The sequence below is a fragment of the Malaclemys terrapin genome, chromosome 5 (genome assembly GCF_027887155.1).
Source record: "Malaclemys terrapin pileata isolate rMalTer1 chromosome 5, rMalTer1.hap1, whole genome shotgun sequence".
Classification (NCBI taxonomy): Eukaryota; Metazoa; Chordata; order Testudines; family Emydidae; genus Malaclemys; species Malaclemys terrapin.
Genome location: NC_071509.1, coordinates 71,005,964 through 71,021,145, shown reverse-complemented (window position 1 = coordinate 71,021,145; position 15,182 = coordinate 71,005,964). Strand labels below are relative to the sequence as shown.

At 38.8% G+C, this 15,182-nt stretch overlaps 1 protein-coding gene across 1 annotated transcript in view; it reads left to right on the top strand.

The window, feature by feature from the left end:
- Nucleotides 1-15,182, top strand: part of GALNTL6 (polypeptide N-acetylgalactosaminyltransferase like 6) — a 911,072-nt gene that overhangs the window by 465,752 nt on the left and 430,138 nt on the right. The window contains exon 5 of the mRNA XM_054028868.1: nt 10,750-10,916. Within this exon, the coding sequence (XP_053884843.1) occupies nt 10,750-10,916 (167 nt within the window). The remainder of the gene's footprint in view (nt 1-10,749; nt 10,917-15,182) is intronic.

The window sequence follows — 15,182 nt, the reverse complement described above, 5'->3', positions numbered from 1 at the left end:
ACAGTAGCTACCACTATGCAAATTCTATACAGGCTGTCGTGGCCATTCATTCTGGGTATTCTAGCCCCTCATCCAACCCAACCCAAGCCACCTCTATGTAGCCCTGATCAATCTCCCTTTAAAGTCAATAGAACTATTTTCATTGATTTCAGTAGAAACTGGATTAAGTCCTATGCTGGCAAACTGTCCACCATATGGTCACTCTCATTACTATTATTATTCTGCTCAATTAAAAGTTACCCTTTGTTGATCATGCTGTTTTCCTTTTTTGAAATGGTTAGTTGTGAAGAACACAGTTTTTAGCTATAAGAGTCTTAGATAACTGCTAAACTAAAAGCTTGCTTTTAGAAATGCAATGAGCGAAATGCAATTATGCTTATCCAGGAAATATAACTGTATGCGTACAATCAACAAAACTTGGACCCTAGTTCAATGAGTGCTCCATGTTCACTTTCCTTTGTTTGCAAATTGAAATACTTTCTGCTACTAGAACAGAAAATCAATTTATAAGATGCTTTTATAGATCAGTACAAATGAAAAGTCACTTACATTCAGTCCTCTTGCTGTGCTACATAAATGTTGATGCATTGTTTTTTTTTGTTTGTTTTTTTAAGGGCTTACATTCTGGAAAAAAGATAATTTTTCATTTAAAAAAATCTGTTCAATCTGTTTTGTTTTTTTTCCCCCAGAACATAAAAAATATTTTCTCAATTCCTTGGAATCTTTAAGTAACCATTTTATAAAATGTGTTTATTAAATGGTTTGTATCTAAGTTAAAACGTTTTCTACTGGAGGATTAAAGTAATATTAAGGGGTCACTAATACAAACTGATTGGTGTTAAATTGGCAGCTTTGTTACCATGTTTTAGGAACAAATGAGTGAGGCAAAAAGTAGTTACTCAGATCAGTTTCTTATTGCTAAAACAACTTGAAAAACCTTGCATATTCACTGGTAGCCATTTAAAGCAGTTTAAAAGCAACAGTTTCCACTCTATTTAGAACACAAGATAACTATAGCAGCTGTGTGGTAAGTCAGCAACTATTGACTTCTAAATGGATTCTATTGAATGACATTTAAAGAAAAACACAAACTGAACTGAAAATGTTTGTAAATCAATGTTCTAACCTAAAGTAATATTTGATATTCATAGTAGTCCTCTCAATAAAATAAACATTGACACTTGTGTCAAGAGATGATGTAAGAAAACAAATCCATTTGAAATTCTCATTCCTGGAAGTTCTGAGTCCTAACCTAAATTGTATTGATTTTTATTTTGACTTGTAATCAGTAATGTCATGTATTTTTACAGGATTTCAATCTGGGGTGAGCAAACAATAATGCAGAATATTTTGTCCAAGTTGCTGAGTATGCCATCCAGAAATAGAGAAAAGTAGTTCTTTGCCTTCTGCTCAGACGACTAAAACAAATGGAAAAGATGAGAACCACTCAGATGTAATCATCCTAAACTTCTCTGAGTGTTCCTCACATTATTTAATCCTCCTTGAGAAAGAACAAATACTCAACACAGTCCTAAAGTAAGTTGTAGAAGATAAAATATTATTCTACAATCATGATCGGCCTCATACTTAGTTGTTGGGTTCTTTTTTAAAAAAAGAGAAAGGATTGGTGGCTCAGCTTTTCCATCATAAACAGAAAGACATTTGCAACATCAAACATCGCCGCCTCTCCCACAACCCTTTAAAAATAAATACTCGGGATAGTTTTATATCTTTCCATAACTAGAAAAGGGAGAAGAGCTAGAGACTCCATTTAGTTCTTTAGGGAGTTAAATCTATTTTACATGGAAGTTGCTTAACTACTACAGTGGTGGGCAGCCATATAAAACATAGGAGACAGAGAGATTCCCAATAACATTCAAAGGAACACTTAGCAGCTTGTCTCTATACTTTTTTAAGTACATCAGAAGCAGGAAGCCTGCTAAACAACCGAGGGCCCATTGGACAACTGAAATGCTAAATTTCTGGAGACTTCTCAAGGATGAGAAGGCCATTACAGAGGAACAAAATAAATTATTTGCATCGGTCTTCACGGCTGAGGATGTGAGGAAGATTCCCTAATCTGAGCCATTCTTTTTAGGTGACAAATCTGAGGAACTGTTCCAGATTGAGGTGTCATTAGAGGAAGTTTGGGAACAAATTGATAAATTAAACAGTAATATGTCACTAGGACCAGATGATATTCACTCAAGAGTTGTGAAGGAACTCAAATGTGAAATTGCTGAACTAACAACGGTGGTATATAACCTATCGTTTAAATCAGCTTCTGTATCAGATGACTGGAGGATAGCTAATGTGACGCCATTTTTTTAAAAGTCTCCAGAAATGATCCTGGCAATTACAGGCCAGTAAGCCTACCATCAGTATCAGGCAAACTATTTGAAACTATAGTGAAGAACAGAATTATCAGACACATAGATGAACATGATTTGTAGGGGAAGAGTAAACATGTTTTTTGTAAAGGTAAATCATGCCTCTCCAATCTACTAGAATTAATTGAGAGGGTCAACAAGCATGTGGACCAGGGTGATCCAATGGATACAGTGTACTTAGATTTCCAGAAAGCCTTTGACATGGTCCCTCACCAAAGGCAGTTCAGTAAATCATGGGATAAGAGAGAAAGTCTTCTCATGGATCAGTAGCTGGTTAAAAGATAGGAAACAAAGGGTAGGAATAAATAGTCAGTTTTCAGAATGGAGAGAGGTAACGTAGTGGTGTCCCCCAACGGTCTGTACTGAGACCAGTACTATTCAGCATATTCATAAATTATCTGGAAAAAGGGGTAAACAGTGAGGTGGAAAAATTTGCTGCTGATACAAAACTACACAAGATAGTTAAGTCCAAAGTGAAGAGTTACAAAGGGATCTCACAAAACTGGGTGACTGGGCAAAAAAAAAATGGTAGATGAAATTCAATGTTGATAAATGCAAAGTAAATGCACAATGGAAAAAACAATCCCAAATATACATATGAAACGATGGGGTCTAAATTAGCTGTTACCACTCAAGAAAGAGATCTTGGAGTCATTGTGGATAGTTCTCTGAAAACATCCACTCAATGTGCAGCACCTGTCAAAAAAGCTAACAATGTTAGGAATCATTAAGAAAGGGATAGATAAGACAGAGAATATTATATTGCCTCTATATAAATCTATGGTACGCCCACATCTTGAATACTGTGTGCATATGTGGTCACCCTTCTTAAAAGAGATGTATTGGAATGGGAAAAGGTGCAGAAAATGGCAACATAAATGATCAGGGGTCTGGAACAGCTTCCATATGAGGAGGATTAATAAGACTGGTACTTAGCTTGGAAAAGAGATGATTGAAATCTATTAAATCATAACTGGTGTGGAAAAAGTAAATAAGGAAATGTTTACTCTTTTTCATAACACACGAACTAGGGGTCACCAAATGAAATTAAGAGGCAGCAGGTTTAAAACAAACAGAAGGAAGTATTTCTTCACACAACATACAGTCAACCATTGCGGTTATGGAGTTGTGGAACTCTTTGCCAGGGGATGTTGTGAAGGCAAAGACTATAACAGGGTTCAAAAAAGAACTATATAAATTCATGGAGGATGAGTCAATCAATGGCTATTAGCCAAGATGGGCAGGGATGGTGTCACTATGCTCTGTTTGCCAGAAGCTGGGAATGGGCCACAGGAGATGGATCACTTGATGATGATCTGTTCTGTTCATTCCCTCTGGGGCACCTGGAATTGGCCACTATTGGAAGACAGGATACTGGGCTGACCCAGTATGGCTGTTCTTATATTTGCACTAAGTCCAAAGGGAACCTGGATCAAAATATAGCACAGATTTCACAAGAGAAAGACACTAAACTCACAAAAGCTCTTATGGGTTTAGGAGGCACTTAATTAGTTACAGGCTGATGACATAACCTTTGAATGGATAAGTTGGTGCTTCAGTCTAGTCTGACGTTCTTTTGTAAAATAGAGCTCCATGTTCTTTCCATGCCCATCCCAAGGAGACCCCTCACCACAGTCTAAGCTTTAAAAGCTCCTTGAGGTTCTACTTGAAGCAGAAGTAAAGGCCTGAGAAAGTCCATTCAACTTTTGTCTCTTTGATGCTAATTCATTGAGAAATGCTCTTGTTAAAGCCATACCTAAAGGGCTGTCTAACTGCATTTTTCACTGCTATGACCTGGCTGGCTGACAGTTAGGTCATGCCAAGGCTTATATTATCTGAGGCAGAGCAGTTTGTACTGTCCTAACTTATGAAATTTTCAATCTGGATTTTAGGCAAAAGCAGCTGCATGTCTTCACTTGTACTTAGTAAATCTCTTCTGCTTACATTCAGATCATAGGGAGGAACCTTGTTTTGGTTCCTCAGTCTTACAAAACATATTTCCAAGGAAGAGGAGCTCATATTCTCCCATTTCTTTGTGGTTTAACACTGATCTTGCTTATAGTGCTTAAGGCAGTGTTCTTCTTTATCTCTTTTATACATCCCTTGAATTACATTTACCATTCGTGAGTGAGACTCCTCTAAAGGGACAATCCGGGCAGCAGTACTTCCCAAATATTTTTTATGAAATAAAATGAGCTCAGGCCCCGCCTTCCTGTGCTCTAGAGACTACTCATATGTGGGTGCATTGAATGAAATACTAGGATAATTAAATATATTGATACACAAAGACATTGTGTGTGTATGCTCTGTGATTTACTGGTTATATACCCTTCTGACCCTGTATCTAGATGGCTCCTAGTTGCCAGATGCAGCAGTTTCAGGGAAAGTCCATCTTAGGTCCATCTTAGGTCAGTCAGAGTCTTCAGATACTGTAACTGACAAACTGTAAAAAGTCTGTATTGAGCACATATGAACTGTGATTTTTTTTTCCAGAAACTCATAACTTGGCCAAATTTGGGTGAATTTTCACAGAGATGGCAAAAGGTACATTCCAGATAGCAAGAAGACCCCTCTGACAAATGTCAAGGCCCTGCTCCAAAGTATGGAGGCATTAAAGCTGCCCAACAAAAAGTTGTAATAATTTTTTAACCTGGATAAAACTTAAATATAGCTGGCCCGGAACTGGATTTTTGTGAGAAATTCCATGATTTCATTTTTTTCCTACTCCAAAACAGAACAAAACCAAAAAAATTCAAAATTTCTCACAAAACAAAATTCCTCTCTCTCCCCAAAAAATAGTTTCAGGTTGAGTGAAACATTTTGATATCTTGATCAATAAAATCAAAATGTTCCTATTCTGACTTATTTTATATCTATAAAATAAAAAATTGAAATGAAAAGTCATTGCAAAATGGAAAATTGAAATGTCCTGTTTTTTGTAAATGACATTTAATTGAAATTTACATTGTTTTCACATAACATTTAGTTTTGGATTAATTGGCATCTTCCAATGGAAAAATTTTCTGTTAGAAAATTTCCAAACAGTTTAATATTTTCCCTTATCCAATTCTCAGAAATAGTTGAATCACTTTAGATGCTACTTTATACATAGATATATATCATACTCCTGGGGGAATTTTGCACCACTGCACAATGCGGAATTTTACAGAAATTAATGTGCGCTCAGAATTTCCTTTCCCCCCACAGAAATGAGCTGCAGTGCTGCTAGCCACCACTAGGGTCTGCTGGACCCAGCAGAGCCTAGTTTGCACATAGAAGACACTCCTGGAAGGAGGGAGAGGAAGCTAGATGGTTCCTGGCAGCTGGAGTTCCCAGCATGCCCTGAGGGAAGGAGAGGGCAGCATGCAGGGAACTCTGTGCAAGCCTGGGACTGAGCATCAGGCAGTTTCTCCCTCTGGATCCCTGGGCTCTGGGGGTGGAGAAGGACGGGTGTCTGGGAAAGGGGGGGGCACAGCTAGGATTGGGGGGAGATGGGATGCAGGTATCTGGGCTGGGGGGCGCAGCTGAGCTCTGGGGAGGAGGAGGTTTGGGTGCATTGGCTGGGGGCTCCTGAAGGTGGCTTTGGGGGGGAGGGTTTGTGGGTAACTGCCCCCACCCCAGCTGGGATCTTGGGGGGTGGAGGGGAGAAGGCAGAGAAACAGGAACTGGGTTCTTTAACGCTGTAGTCCGGGGGAATTTGTGTGTGTGTCTGTATTGTTACAGATATACTTGCTGACAGGTGTTTTGAAATAAACTACCAAAATAACTGAAGCTGGCATGATTATGTAGTGTTATTTTGACAAATAAAATGTTCAGAATTTTAAAATATTGTTTGCAGAATTTTTAATTATTTGGCACAGAATTCCCTCGGGAGTAAGATCAGTTGGAGGCAGACACCTAGCATGGAAACTTTCAGCTCAAACTGTTAAAGATTAGCAAAATTATAAGCAGTTGTAAGCCAGGTCTTAAAATGGGAAGTATTGGGCAACCTTAAGTACAGTATCACTTATAACTAAGTGAAAGTTCCAAGTCCCACCAAGATACTGGTTAGACCCATACAGTGAAAGAGCCTGGTCTAGATATGTAACTCTGCTTCCCTCTGGACAACAACTTCCAGGATTCTCACTCATTCATTCACCCTTCTCTCTGCAGAGTGTGGGGCTTGAATGATGAAATGATATGTAGTGGAGTCATCGAAGGAGCACTCATTTGTCCTGCATCTAGTCCTTGTTCAGGAGTGATTTGATGCTCTTGTATCCATTTCAAATAAACTCTGGCCCTGTATTTTTATATGTAATTAAAGATTAGGAGGTTCTTTCATCCTGAAGCTGAAACGTGATCAACAGGGCAGACCCCTGAAGCAACCTACAGATGTCTGAAGATCAAAAATCTTAAGAGGTAGGAGAGCTTCCTATATGATTTATGCTGGAGGCATGAGACCCAGGATTAAGCCTTTTGCATCAGGATGTAAATTTTCATAGGTCCACAGAAGCACGTGGAGCTATGACAATTCTTACCAGCTGACGATCTGCCCTGATATCTTCAGATAAGTAGAATTACAGGTAATTTAGCTTTTTAAAAATAACTAGATTACATAGACATGAAGAAAAGCAAACTATTAGGGGCCGGAAACTTTTAATGATGGACACTAAACGTATGAAACTTCAGATTTTCTCTTTCAGATTAGAAGATAACACACATTTTTCTAAAAACTCTCTGAATGTAAAGCTTTAAGTATATTTTCTTTATATCATGATTAGTTACTATAACCTCTTGTTTTCATGAACAAAAACTAATGCCAGTGACAGGCCACCTGTCAAGGCTGAATCCCCACACTGGGACTTTGAGTATGGAAGGTGGGGCCCACAAGGATTTTAAAAATTTATACTTGCCACTCCAGACTTGTATTAAACTCTCAAGGTTACAGCTTTTCTCTGACCTTGGCTTGGTAAACGCTGCCACCATCCAAATGCAACCCCCCCACCCCCGCCCTTGGACCCAGGAAGGAGCACTTGGGAATTCCTCCCTGAGGGGTACCCTTAAGCCCTTTCACACACACTCCCCTCTGGGGAAGAACTGAGAAAGAAAGCAAAGGAAATCAGCTGTTGTCCCCAGCTAGTCAAACAACATGCACAAACCTCTGGGACACCAAAACTCCAATCCTGTTCTTAAAAAAGGTAAATTTTATTAAACACAAAAAGGAAAAAAAATACATCTGGAATTTAGGCTTTTGCTAGATTTTAAAAGAGCGATTCCAAAAATTAAGCACCCAAAATAGCTTTCTTGGCGGGGTTCAGCTTTAAGGTTACAAACAAACAAAAGCATCTGGGGTTAGCACGGAGGAGATCCACATGCCAAAATAAGAAATAAACCTGATCGCATCTATCTAAACATTCCTAATTTAAAAAGCGACAAAGGACTCTTTGCCACAGGACTCTTTGTCGCTTTTTACAGATCCAGACTAACATGGTTACCCCTCTGATTCCTAATTTACTTACATATTTGGGGGGGGGTTTCAAATAAGTAATTCTAGTTATGAGCTGATGATTTCTCATACCTGGCTTAAAGCTTTACACAGCATTCCTGCTGCCCTCTGTTCCCCTCTTTTCCAGAGAGAGACAACAGAAACAAAGGAAAAGCTTCTTTCCCAATTTTAAAAAGTTCTAGCCTTCCCTTTGGCTCTTTTGGTCAGGTGCCTATTCCTTTTCTTTTACCTGTGGACTTGTTAACCCTCTGTAGGTAAAGCAAGCATAGAACAGACACCAAGAGGGATTTTACAGCTAACTGGCTGGCTGGGTATCCATAAAAGGGAGCTACCCCTGCGTCATTTATCACACCACCTGTTCTGAGGATTAAGCTTCTCAATGGCATTGATATTTGTATTTATTATTTGTGTTCTTCACAATAGTATCTGTAGCTATAGCAACTACTGCCACTCCATCCCAATTTCTTTCTCCTCCAGTGAAGTTATGGGGGGTTTGCAGAAGAAAGAGTACTTGTTTGTTTATATGGCAATGAAAAAATTAAGAGCTGGCTGTACCTGAACTAACAGTTAAGAGTGCTTTTCCATGTCACTGATACTTGTGAGGAGAATGTGATAATGAAAGTTGTCTTGAATCTGTTCCCAAGACTGTTGGGGTTTTTAATTAATGTTTTCTGGAAAATATAAGGCCCAAACCAAGTTTCATTGTATTGTTCAAAGAACACTAATAGACTCTCTTCTGCAATTACTACTGATGTAAGGATAAGGCTAAACAGAAATCAAAAGGAACAGTCACAAGAGTGACGTGCTGGCAAGCTGCATGGCAACTTTAAAAAAAATACCATAATAGAAGCTCAAACTAATTGTGTGTGCCAATTTTTTTAAAAAAGTAAGAGTACCAAAACAATACCACCATAGCTAAACAGCAGAGTAAAAGAGGCCATTAGAGACAAAAAGACATCTTTCAAAAATTGGAAGTCAAATCCTACTGAGGAAAATAGAAAGGCACATCAACTCTGGTAAGTCAAGTATAAAAGTGTAATTAGGCAGGCCAAAAAGAATTTGAAGAGCAACAAACAGAAGGCAAAAACCTACAGCAAAATTTTGTGAACTACATCAGAAGCAGGAAGCCTGCCAAACAATCCGTGGGGCCACTGGACAATTGAGGTGCTAACAGAGCACTCAAGGAAAATAAGGCTGTTGCAAAGAATATATTTAGCTTCTCTGCCTCTCTCTTCACTACATTGAACAGGGCCGGCTCCAGGCACCAGCCCACCAAGCTTGTGCTTGGGGCGGCACCTGAAGGGGGACGGCGCGGTGCTCCGGCTCCAGCGACCGGGGAGAGCGGGGCCATGGCCGGGGCTCGCTGCCCTCCCCCCGGCGCTCTGGCCGCCGGGGACAGCAGAGCCCCGGGCGGGCTCGCTGCCCTCCCCCCGGCGCTCTGGCCGCCGGGGACAGCAGAGCCCCGGGCGGGCTCGCTGCCCTCCCCCCGGCGCTCTGGCCGCCGGGGACAGTGGAGCCCCGGGCGGGCTCGCCGCCCTCCTCCCGGGGCTCCGGCCGCCCTCCCCTGCCGCGCTGGGAGGCCCTGACAAAGAATGTGAGGGAGATTCTCATATCTGAGGCATTCTTTTTATGTGATAAATCTGAGGAACTGCCCCAGACTGAGGTGTCAATAGAGGATGTTTTTGGAACAAATTGATTAAATTAAACAGTAATAATTCACCGGGACCAGGGGGTATTCACCCAAGAGTTCTGTGTGAGAGGATGAATCAGGCACCACACTTATTCAATCTTTGGCTTCTTTGCTGCAATGGATAAGAAGGCATGCCAATTATGATCTGAACATCTATTAGGGGCTGGGCTGAGGTCTCCAACTATTTCCCACAGATTACTAAAAAGATATTGGATCATAATGACTTTGCATCACTGTTGACTGGAGCTGAATTTGAAACACTGACCTCTAGATAAAAGGCTCTATAGCCCACTAAATGTAGTGTAACTATCCACTCCAGACATTATGTGGTTTGAAAGTTTATCTCAGAATTAAGGGGCTTTTAGACATTGTTGCAAAATGATAAGCTTTTAAGTATGTATTTTACTGGCTGACATTATATAAATGCAGTTGTTGATTAACAGTTCTGAAATACTGTTGCCTTTGCAGTGAGCAAAAGATTAATGTTGATATCCAGAGACATGTTTTTTTTAACACTTTTCATTTAATGGCATCCATTGTATTGAATATTTAGAAGTAGAGCTGAAGTTGTACTTGCGTAAGTCTTTGTTTGAATATATACTATCTAGTAAAATAACTTTTCGTTGTCTACCAGTTTTGCCTTTTTGAGTAAAGAACTAATTTTACAATTCTTCTTTGCTTTGGATAATAAAACGATCATTCAAATTCTTCTTTTAATATGATATTTCAAAAATATTTTGAGTAAATATATCCTTATAAAGAGAAATAGTATTTAGAATGCACATCCTCTACTAGTTACTCAGGAAGAATTCCCACTGAAGCCACATAATCTACTTCTGAGTTTACATCAGCATTACACTATTGTACCTTCATTTTTTCTAATTTAAGGTGTTACATTTGTAAAATCCTTGCTATTGAGTACTTGAATAAAAAAGGACCCAGTAGTTATTGAATATTTGTTTCATGGCAGGTACTGTGTCGGTAGTTAATGCTATTTAATTAAATACATAATTTAATTAATGATGTGATTGATTATAGAGTTAAAGACACTGTTTGGATATACTGAGTCATTTCACATCACAAAATGTGATGGCTGAACAGAGCAAACAGTTGAGTTGTATATACTGAATCCATTCTACTCTTCTGTGTTCTTATACACCTCCTTTTTTTTCCCCCCTTCTCAGCTGTAAGCACAAGGTATACTTGGAAAAGTTGCCAAATACTAGCATAATTATCCCATTTCATAACGAAGGATGGACTTCACTCTTGCGAACCATATACAGCATTATCAACCGGACTCCAGACATCCTCATAGCTGAAATCATTCTTGTGGATGACTTCAGTGACAGAGGTAAGATCCAGTGGTTTAAGATTGTGACTATGTAGAAATTAAATGAGAGGAAAATATAAAGAAACAAAACCTGTTTGACCAGTTGTACCCAGAAAAGATCAGTTTAGTTGTTATAGTTTGCTCATGCATTGAGCACTGCTTGTTTAGTTAGGTTTTGTGGTTAGCTTGTGTGTTACTATAGATGAAGGGTGAAATATATTTTATATTAAGAAGAAGAAAAAGGTAAAATCTCTCTCATGCTTTTCCACTAATAAAATGTTTGAATTGGTGCATCTTTCTGAAATGCTGCAAATTAGTAATGTTGAAAACATATTTTTTTCTGTAGGCTTTATTCTCCCCAGTAAAAACCTATTAACTTTCACCTTTTGGATGTGACTTGACAGATTTCTTAACTTGTGTTTTATTGCATGAGGCAGCGCCATTTAACTGTACAAAATGGCCATACCGAAGAATGACAATATTATAATTTTTTCACATTATAGCCTTTTGACTAAAAAGGGAACATTGCTTCAGAACATGAGTTTTGAACATTGAAATTTCTAGAAATCTGGATAAAGTAAAACTAAAAAATCTTCTTTTTTGTTTTGTTTTTGTTTTGAAGCCTTAGCCTCTGAATTGCTGCAAGTGTTAGTCATCCTCCATCATTAGTTCTTGAATTCAATGTCAATAAGTCCCCTTTCTTCTTGGTAAAATCCAACAATGGCAGTTTGAGGTATTGATTAAAAAAATCAAATAATTATTTCTTTTCAAATGTACTTTATTTTTCTGACCTTAAATCTTGTAAACAACTTTGAATTTTAAAACTGTCAGTGGATACTTGAAGAAGGTGAACCTTTCTCTGAACTGCAATCCACCAAAGCTGTTGCTCATCTCCAAGTGGATTGATATGTGGTGTAAAGGGGAAACTGCATTCTTGGGTAGTTTTCTAGATAATTAACTTTTGTCTCAATATGGAATTTATCAGAGCAAATTTCTGACCTACAACTATTATGGCAGGAAGCCTTTAGGTGTCTGAGAAAAATGTTTGTGTACCATTGCTGTGACAGAGCATTTCTCAGCAAGATTTTTATTTGACAATGATATTTGAAGAGGGGGGGGTGTGACACATGAATCTATCTTGGCTTCTCATCACTGTCATCTCTATTGCCATATGAATTTTGATGAACTGTCCTTCTACATATAATGTAGTTTAACTGTAATCATGAAGTAAGCAAGTGTAAAGCTGGCTGCTCCCTGCTTCATAGATTCTATACTATGACCAGAGTTTTCTGGGACAAGAATCGTAAGGTAGTGTTGCAATTTTTCGACAGGCAAGTGATTTTCCAGTAGTAAACAAGCTGTAGAGACATTTGTAAGGAGAAGTCTTATTGGTTATCTGAAAACATACTAGAAGTTTTAAAAAGAATAATTTTACTTCAAGAGAACACTGTTACTGAGACCCTGTTCTCTCATAAGCACTCGTGACCATATATGCGTTCAGAATATGGTGGTATAGTAGTAGTGTTTTATGAAGGTTTTACTGACAATAAAAGTAGCTTTTATAATATTAAATATTATTGGTCTAGAAGGTTTAAATCTACCTCCCGGTTACTAGAGAGAATCAGTTACAATTAATCAAATAATCTTGTCTCTCTTTTAGCAGTTCTCAGTGTGTTGGTTTGTTTCTAGTGAGCGCCCTCTGTCTGCTAAGCAAGACCTCTCTTAGCAGGGTGAAAATATTTTGTATGAATAAATGTCACCACATTTCCACCTTTGGAGTACATTTTCAAACGTTGTACATAGAGTTTGGTTAAAACTGTGGGAGTCACATAGTTCAAAATTGTATTCAGCTTAGAGAAAGTCTGAACCTTTTAGACCAAGACATTTGTTGTTAATACAGGGATGAAGATAAGGCTTCTGAAAGAGACAGTACAAGACTGTGTCCCACTGAAAAATGAATACTAGTTTAAAGAAATTACTTTGCAAAACACTGTTCCTACCTCAAATATCATAGAATATCAGGGTTGGAAGGGACCTCAGAAGGTCATTTAGTCCAATCCCCAGACAGATTTTTGCCCCAGATCCCTAAATGGTCCCCTCAAGGATTGAACTTACAACCCTGGGTTTAGCAGGCCAATGCTCAAACCACTGAGCTATCCCTCCCCCCAGATGATTAATGCTAAAATAGTGTAAAAAAAAAACCTGTAGTGGAAAATGCAGATTCAATAGTATCTAAACATTTCATAGAAACTTGAATTGCTGTGGGGGCTCACCAGCTCCATAATAGTCCTCCAAGCTTGTGTAATACAGATGGATTAGTTTGATTTGTACTTCTGGTGCAAGATGACTTTTCAGTTCATGGAATGATCCAATCACAGTGATTTGTGAAATACCTTATCTGTAATTAGTAAAATCCATTCTACATCCTGTACGGGATCTCTTTTTGAAAGACTAGAAGAGGAAGCAAAGAAGGCATATCTAAAACAGCCTATGGCTAATTAATCTGTGTAACTGTTATTGAAATCCATGGGAATAGAGAGCAAATTGTTGTACTCTATCACCTCTGTGCTGGAGATGTTTTCACATGTGCTAGTGATGAATGTGTATCCATTAGTGTCATTGTCCTTTTTCCTAATAAGTACCATATTGTAAGTGCCTGATTTAGTCTGGTTCCTATTGTTCTGAAGCCAGTTATATCGTTTAAATAATGTTACATTTTTGCCATGGTATTCAACTGAAAAGTGTGAATTAGTGCACTCTGCCATTAAAGTTTTTATATGGTTCAGGATTCATTTAAACTGTACTTATCCCTTCCAAATTATTTTAAAACTGATGATAGGTGTCTAGCATTCCCTCCAAGGTCCTTTATTAATCAAACTCTTCTTCAGAACACTATTGCGGAGTGATAACTAAGAGACCAACGAATTAGTTGGAAATACAATTATTTAGAAAGGTGGAGAACACTTAACAACTTCAAAGGATTGTAAAAATAGATGAAGGAATGTCAGTTCTTTTCCTATTTTATATTTTTACCTAATGTTAACACTGAAGTGCATATAAAGAGTCTTAGATAACAGACAACAAAAATGTTTTAGTGCATAGCATACCACTGAGCATTTGGCTAGATTATTTATGAAAAGTTATTTGTGTGCCTTGATTTTATTCCTTCAGCTTTAGCTGTCAATACCAAAACCTTTGGCTTGTTCATGCATAACATTAGCAATAAATTATGACATTTAGGTATTCTAAAACTAGAAGAACAACTACATTTTTTAAATCTTGATATAACCCGAAACTAAAGAGCTGATATAAAAAAAGGAAGCTAAACAAATGTTATAAAATTTGTCTGTGCAATATTTATTTATGAAGAAATTCAGTGTTTGATGACTGTGTGAATGAAAGAAGCTCTCACAATCCTGAGGTAGAAATCTACATTTTGGTATATCTCAGAAGGCACAGTGTCTTAAAAAGTCTTTTTTTCATATGTTTCCTATCACATCTGAAGAAATCAAAGAAAAATTTATTGATGTATTTAGTAGAAATGGTTCTTTTTTCTGGTTGTCTTAACCAGGCCCATCTCCAGGCACCAGCTGCGCAAGCTGGTGCTTGGGGCGGCAGATTGTTCGAGGCGGCATTCTGCCCAATCCTAGGGCTGCACATAAGAACATAAGAAAGGCCGTACTGGGTCAGACCAAAGGTCCATCTAGCCCTGTATCCTGTCTACCGACAGTGGCCAATGCCAGGTGCCCCAGAGGGAGTGAACCTAACAGGCAATGATCCAGTGATCTCTCTCCTGCCATCCATCTCCACCTTCTGACAGACAGACAGGCTAGGGACACCATTCCTTACCCGTCCTGGCTAATAGCCATTAATGGACTTAACCACCATGAATTTATCCAGTTCTCTTTTAAACTCTGTTATAGTCCTAGCCTTCACAATCTCCTCAGGTAAGGAGTTCCACAAGTTGACTGTGCGCTGCGTGAAGAAGAACTTCCTTTTATTTGTTTTAAACCTGCTGCCTATTAATTTCATTTCATGACCCCTAGTTCTTGTATTATGGGAATAAGTAAATAACTTTTCCTTTTACGGACGCTTTTTTTTTTTGTTCCACTCCGGCCGCCCTGTAGGGGGCAGCGGCGCGGAGAACCAGAGCGCCCTGCAGGGCAGTCCTCTTCCTTCCCTCCCCACTGACCGGAGCAGAGCCCTCGCGGCAGGAGGCGGCGCAGCGGGAGGGGCCGCGTGGCAGCACCCCTGCTGTAGACCTGGCCGCCCCCTTCTCTATCTCTC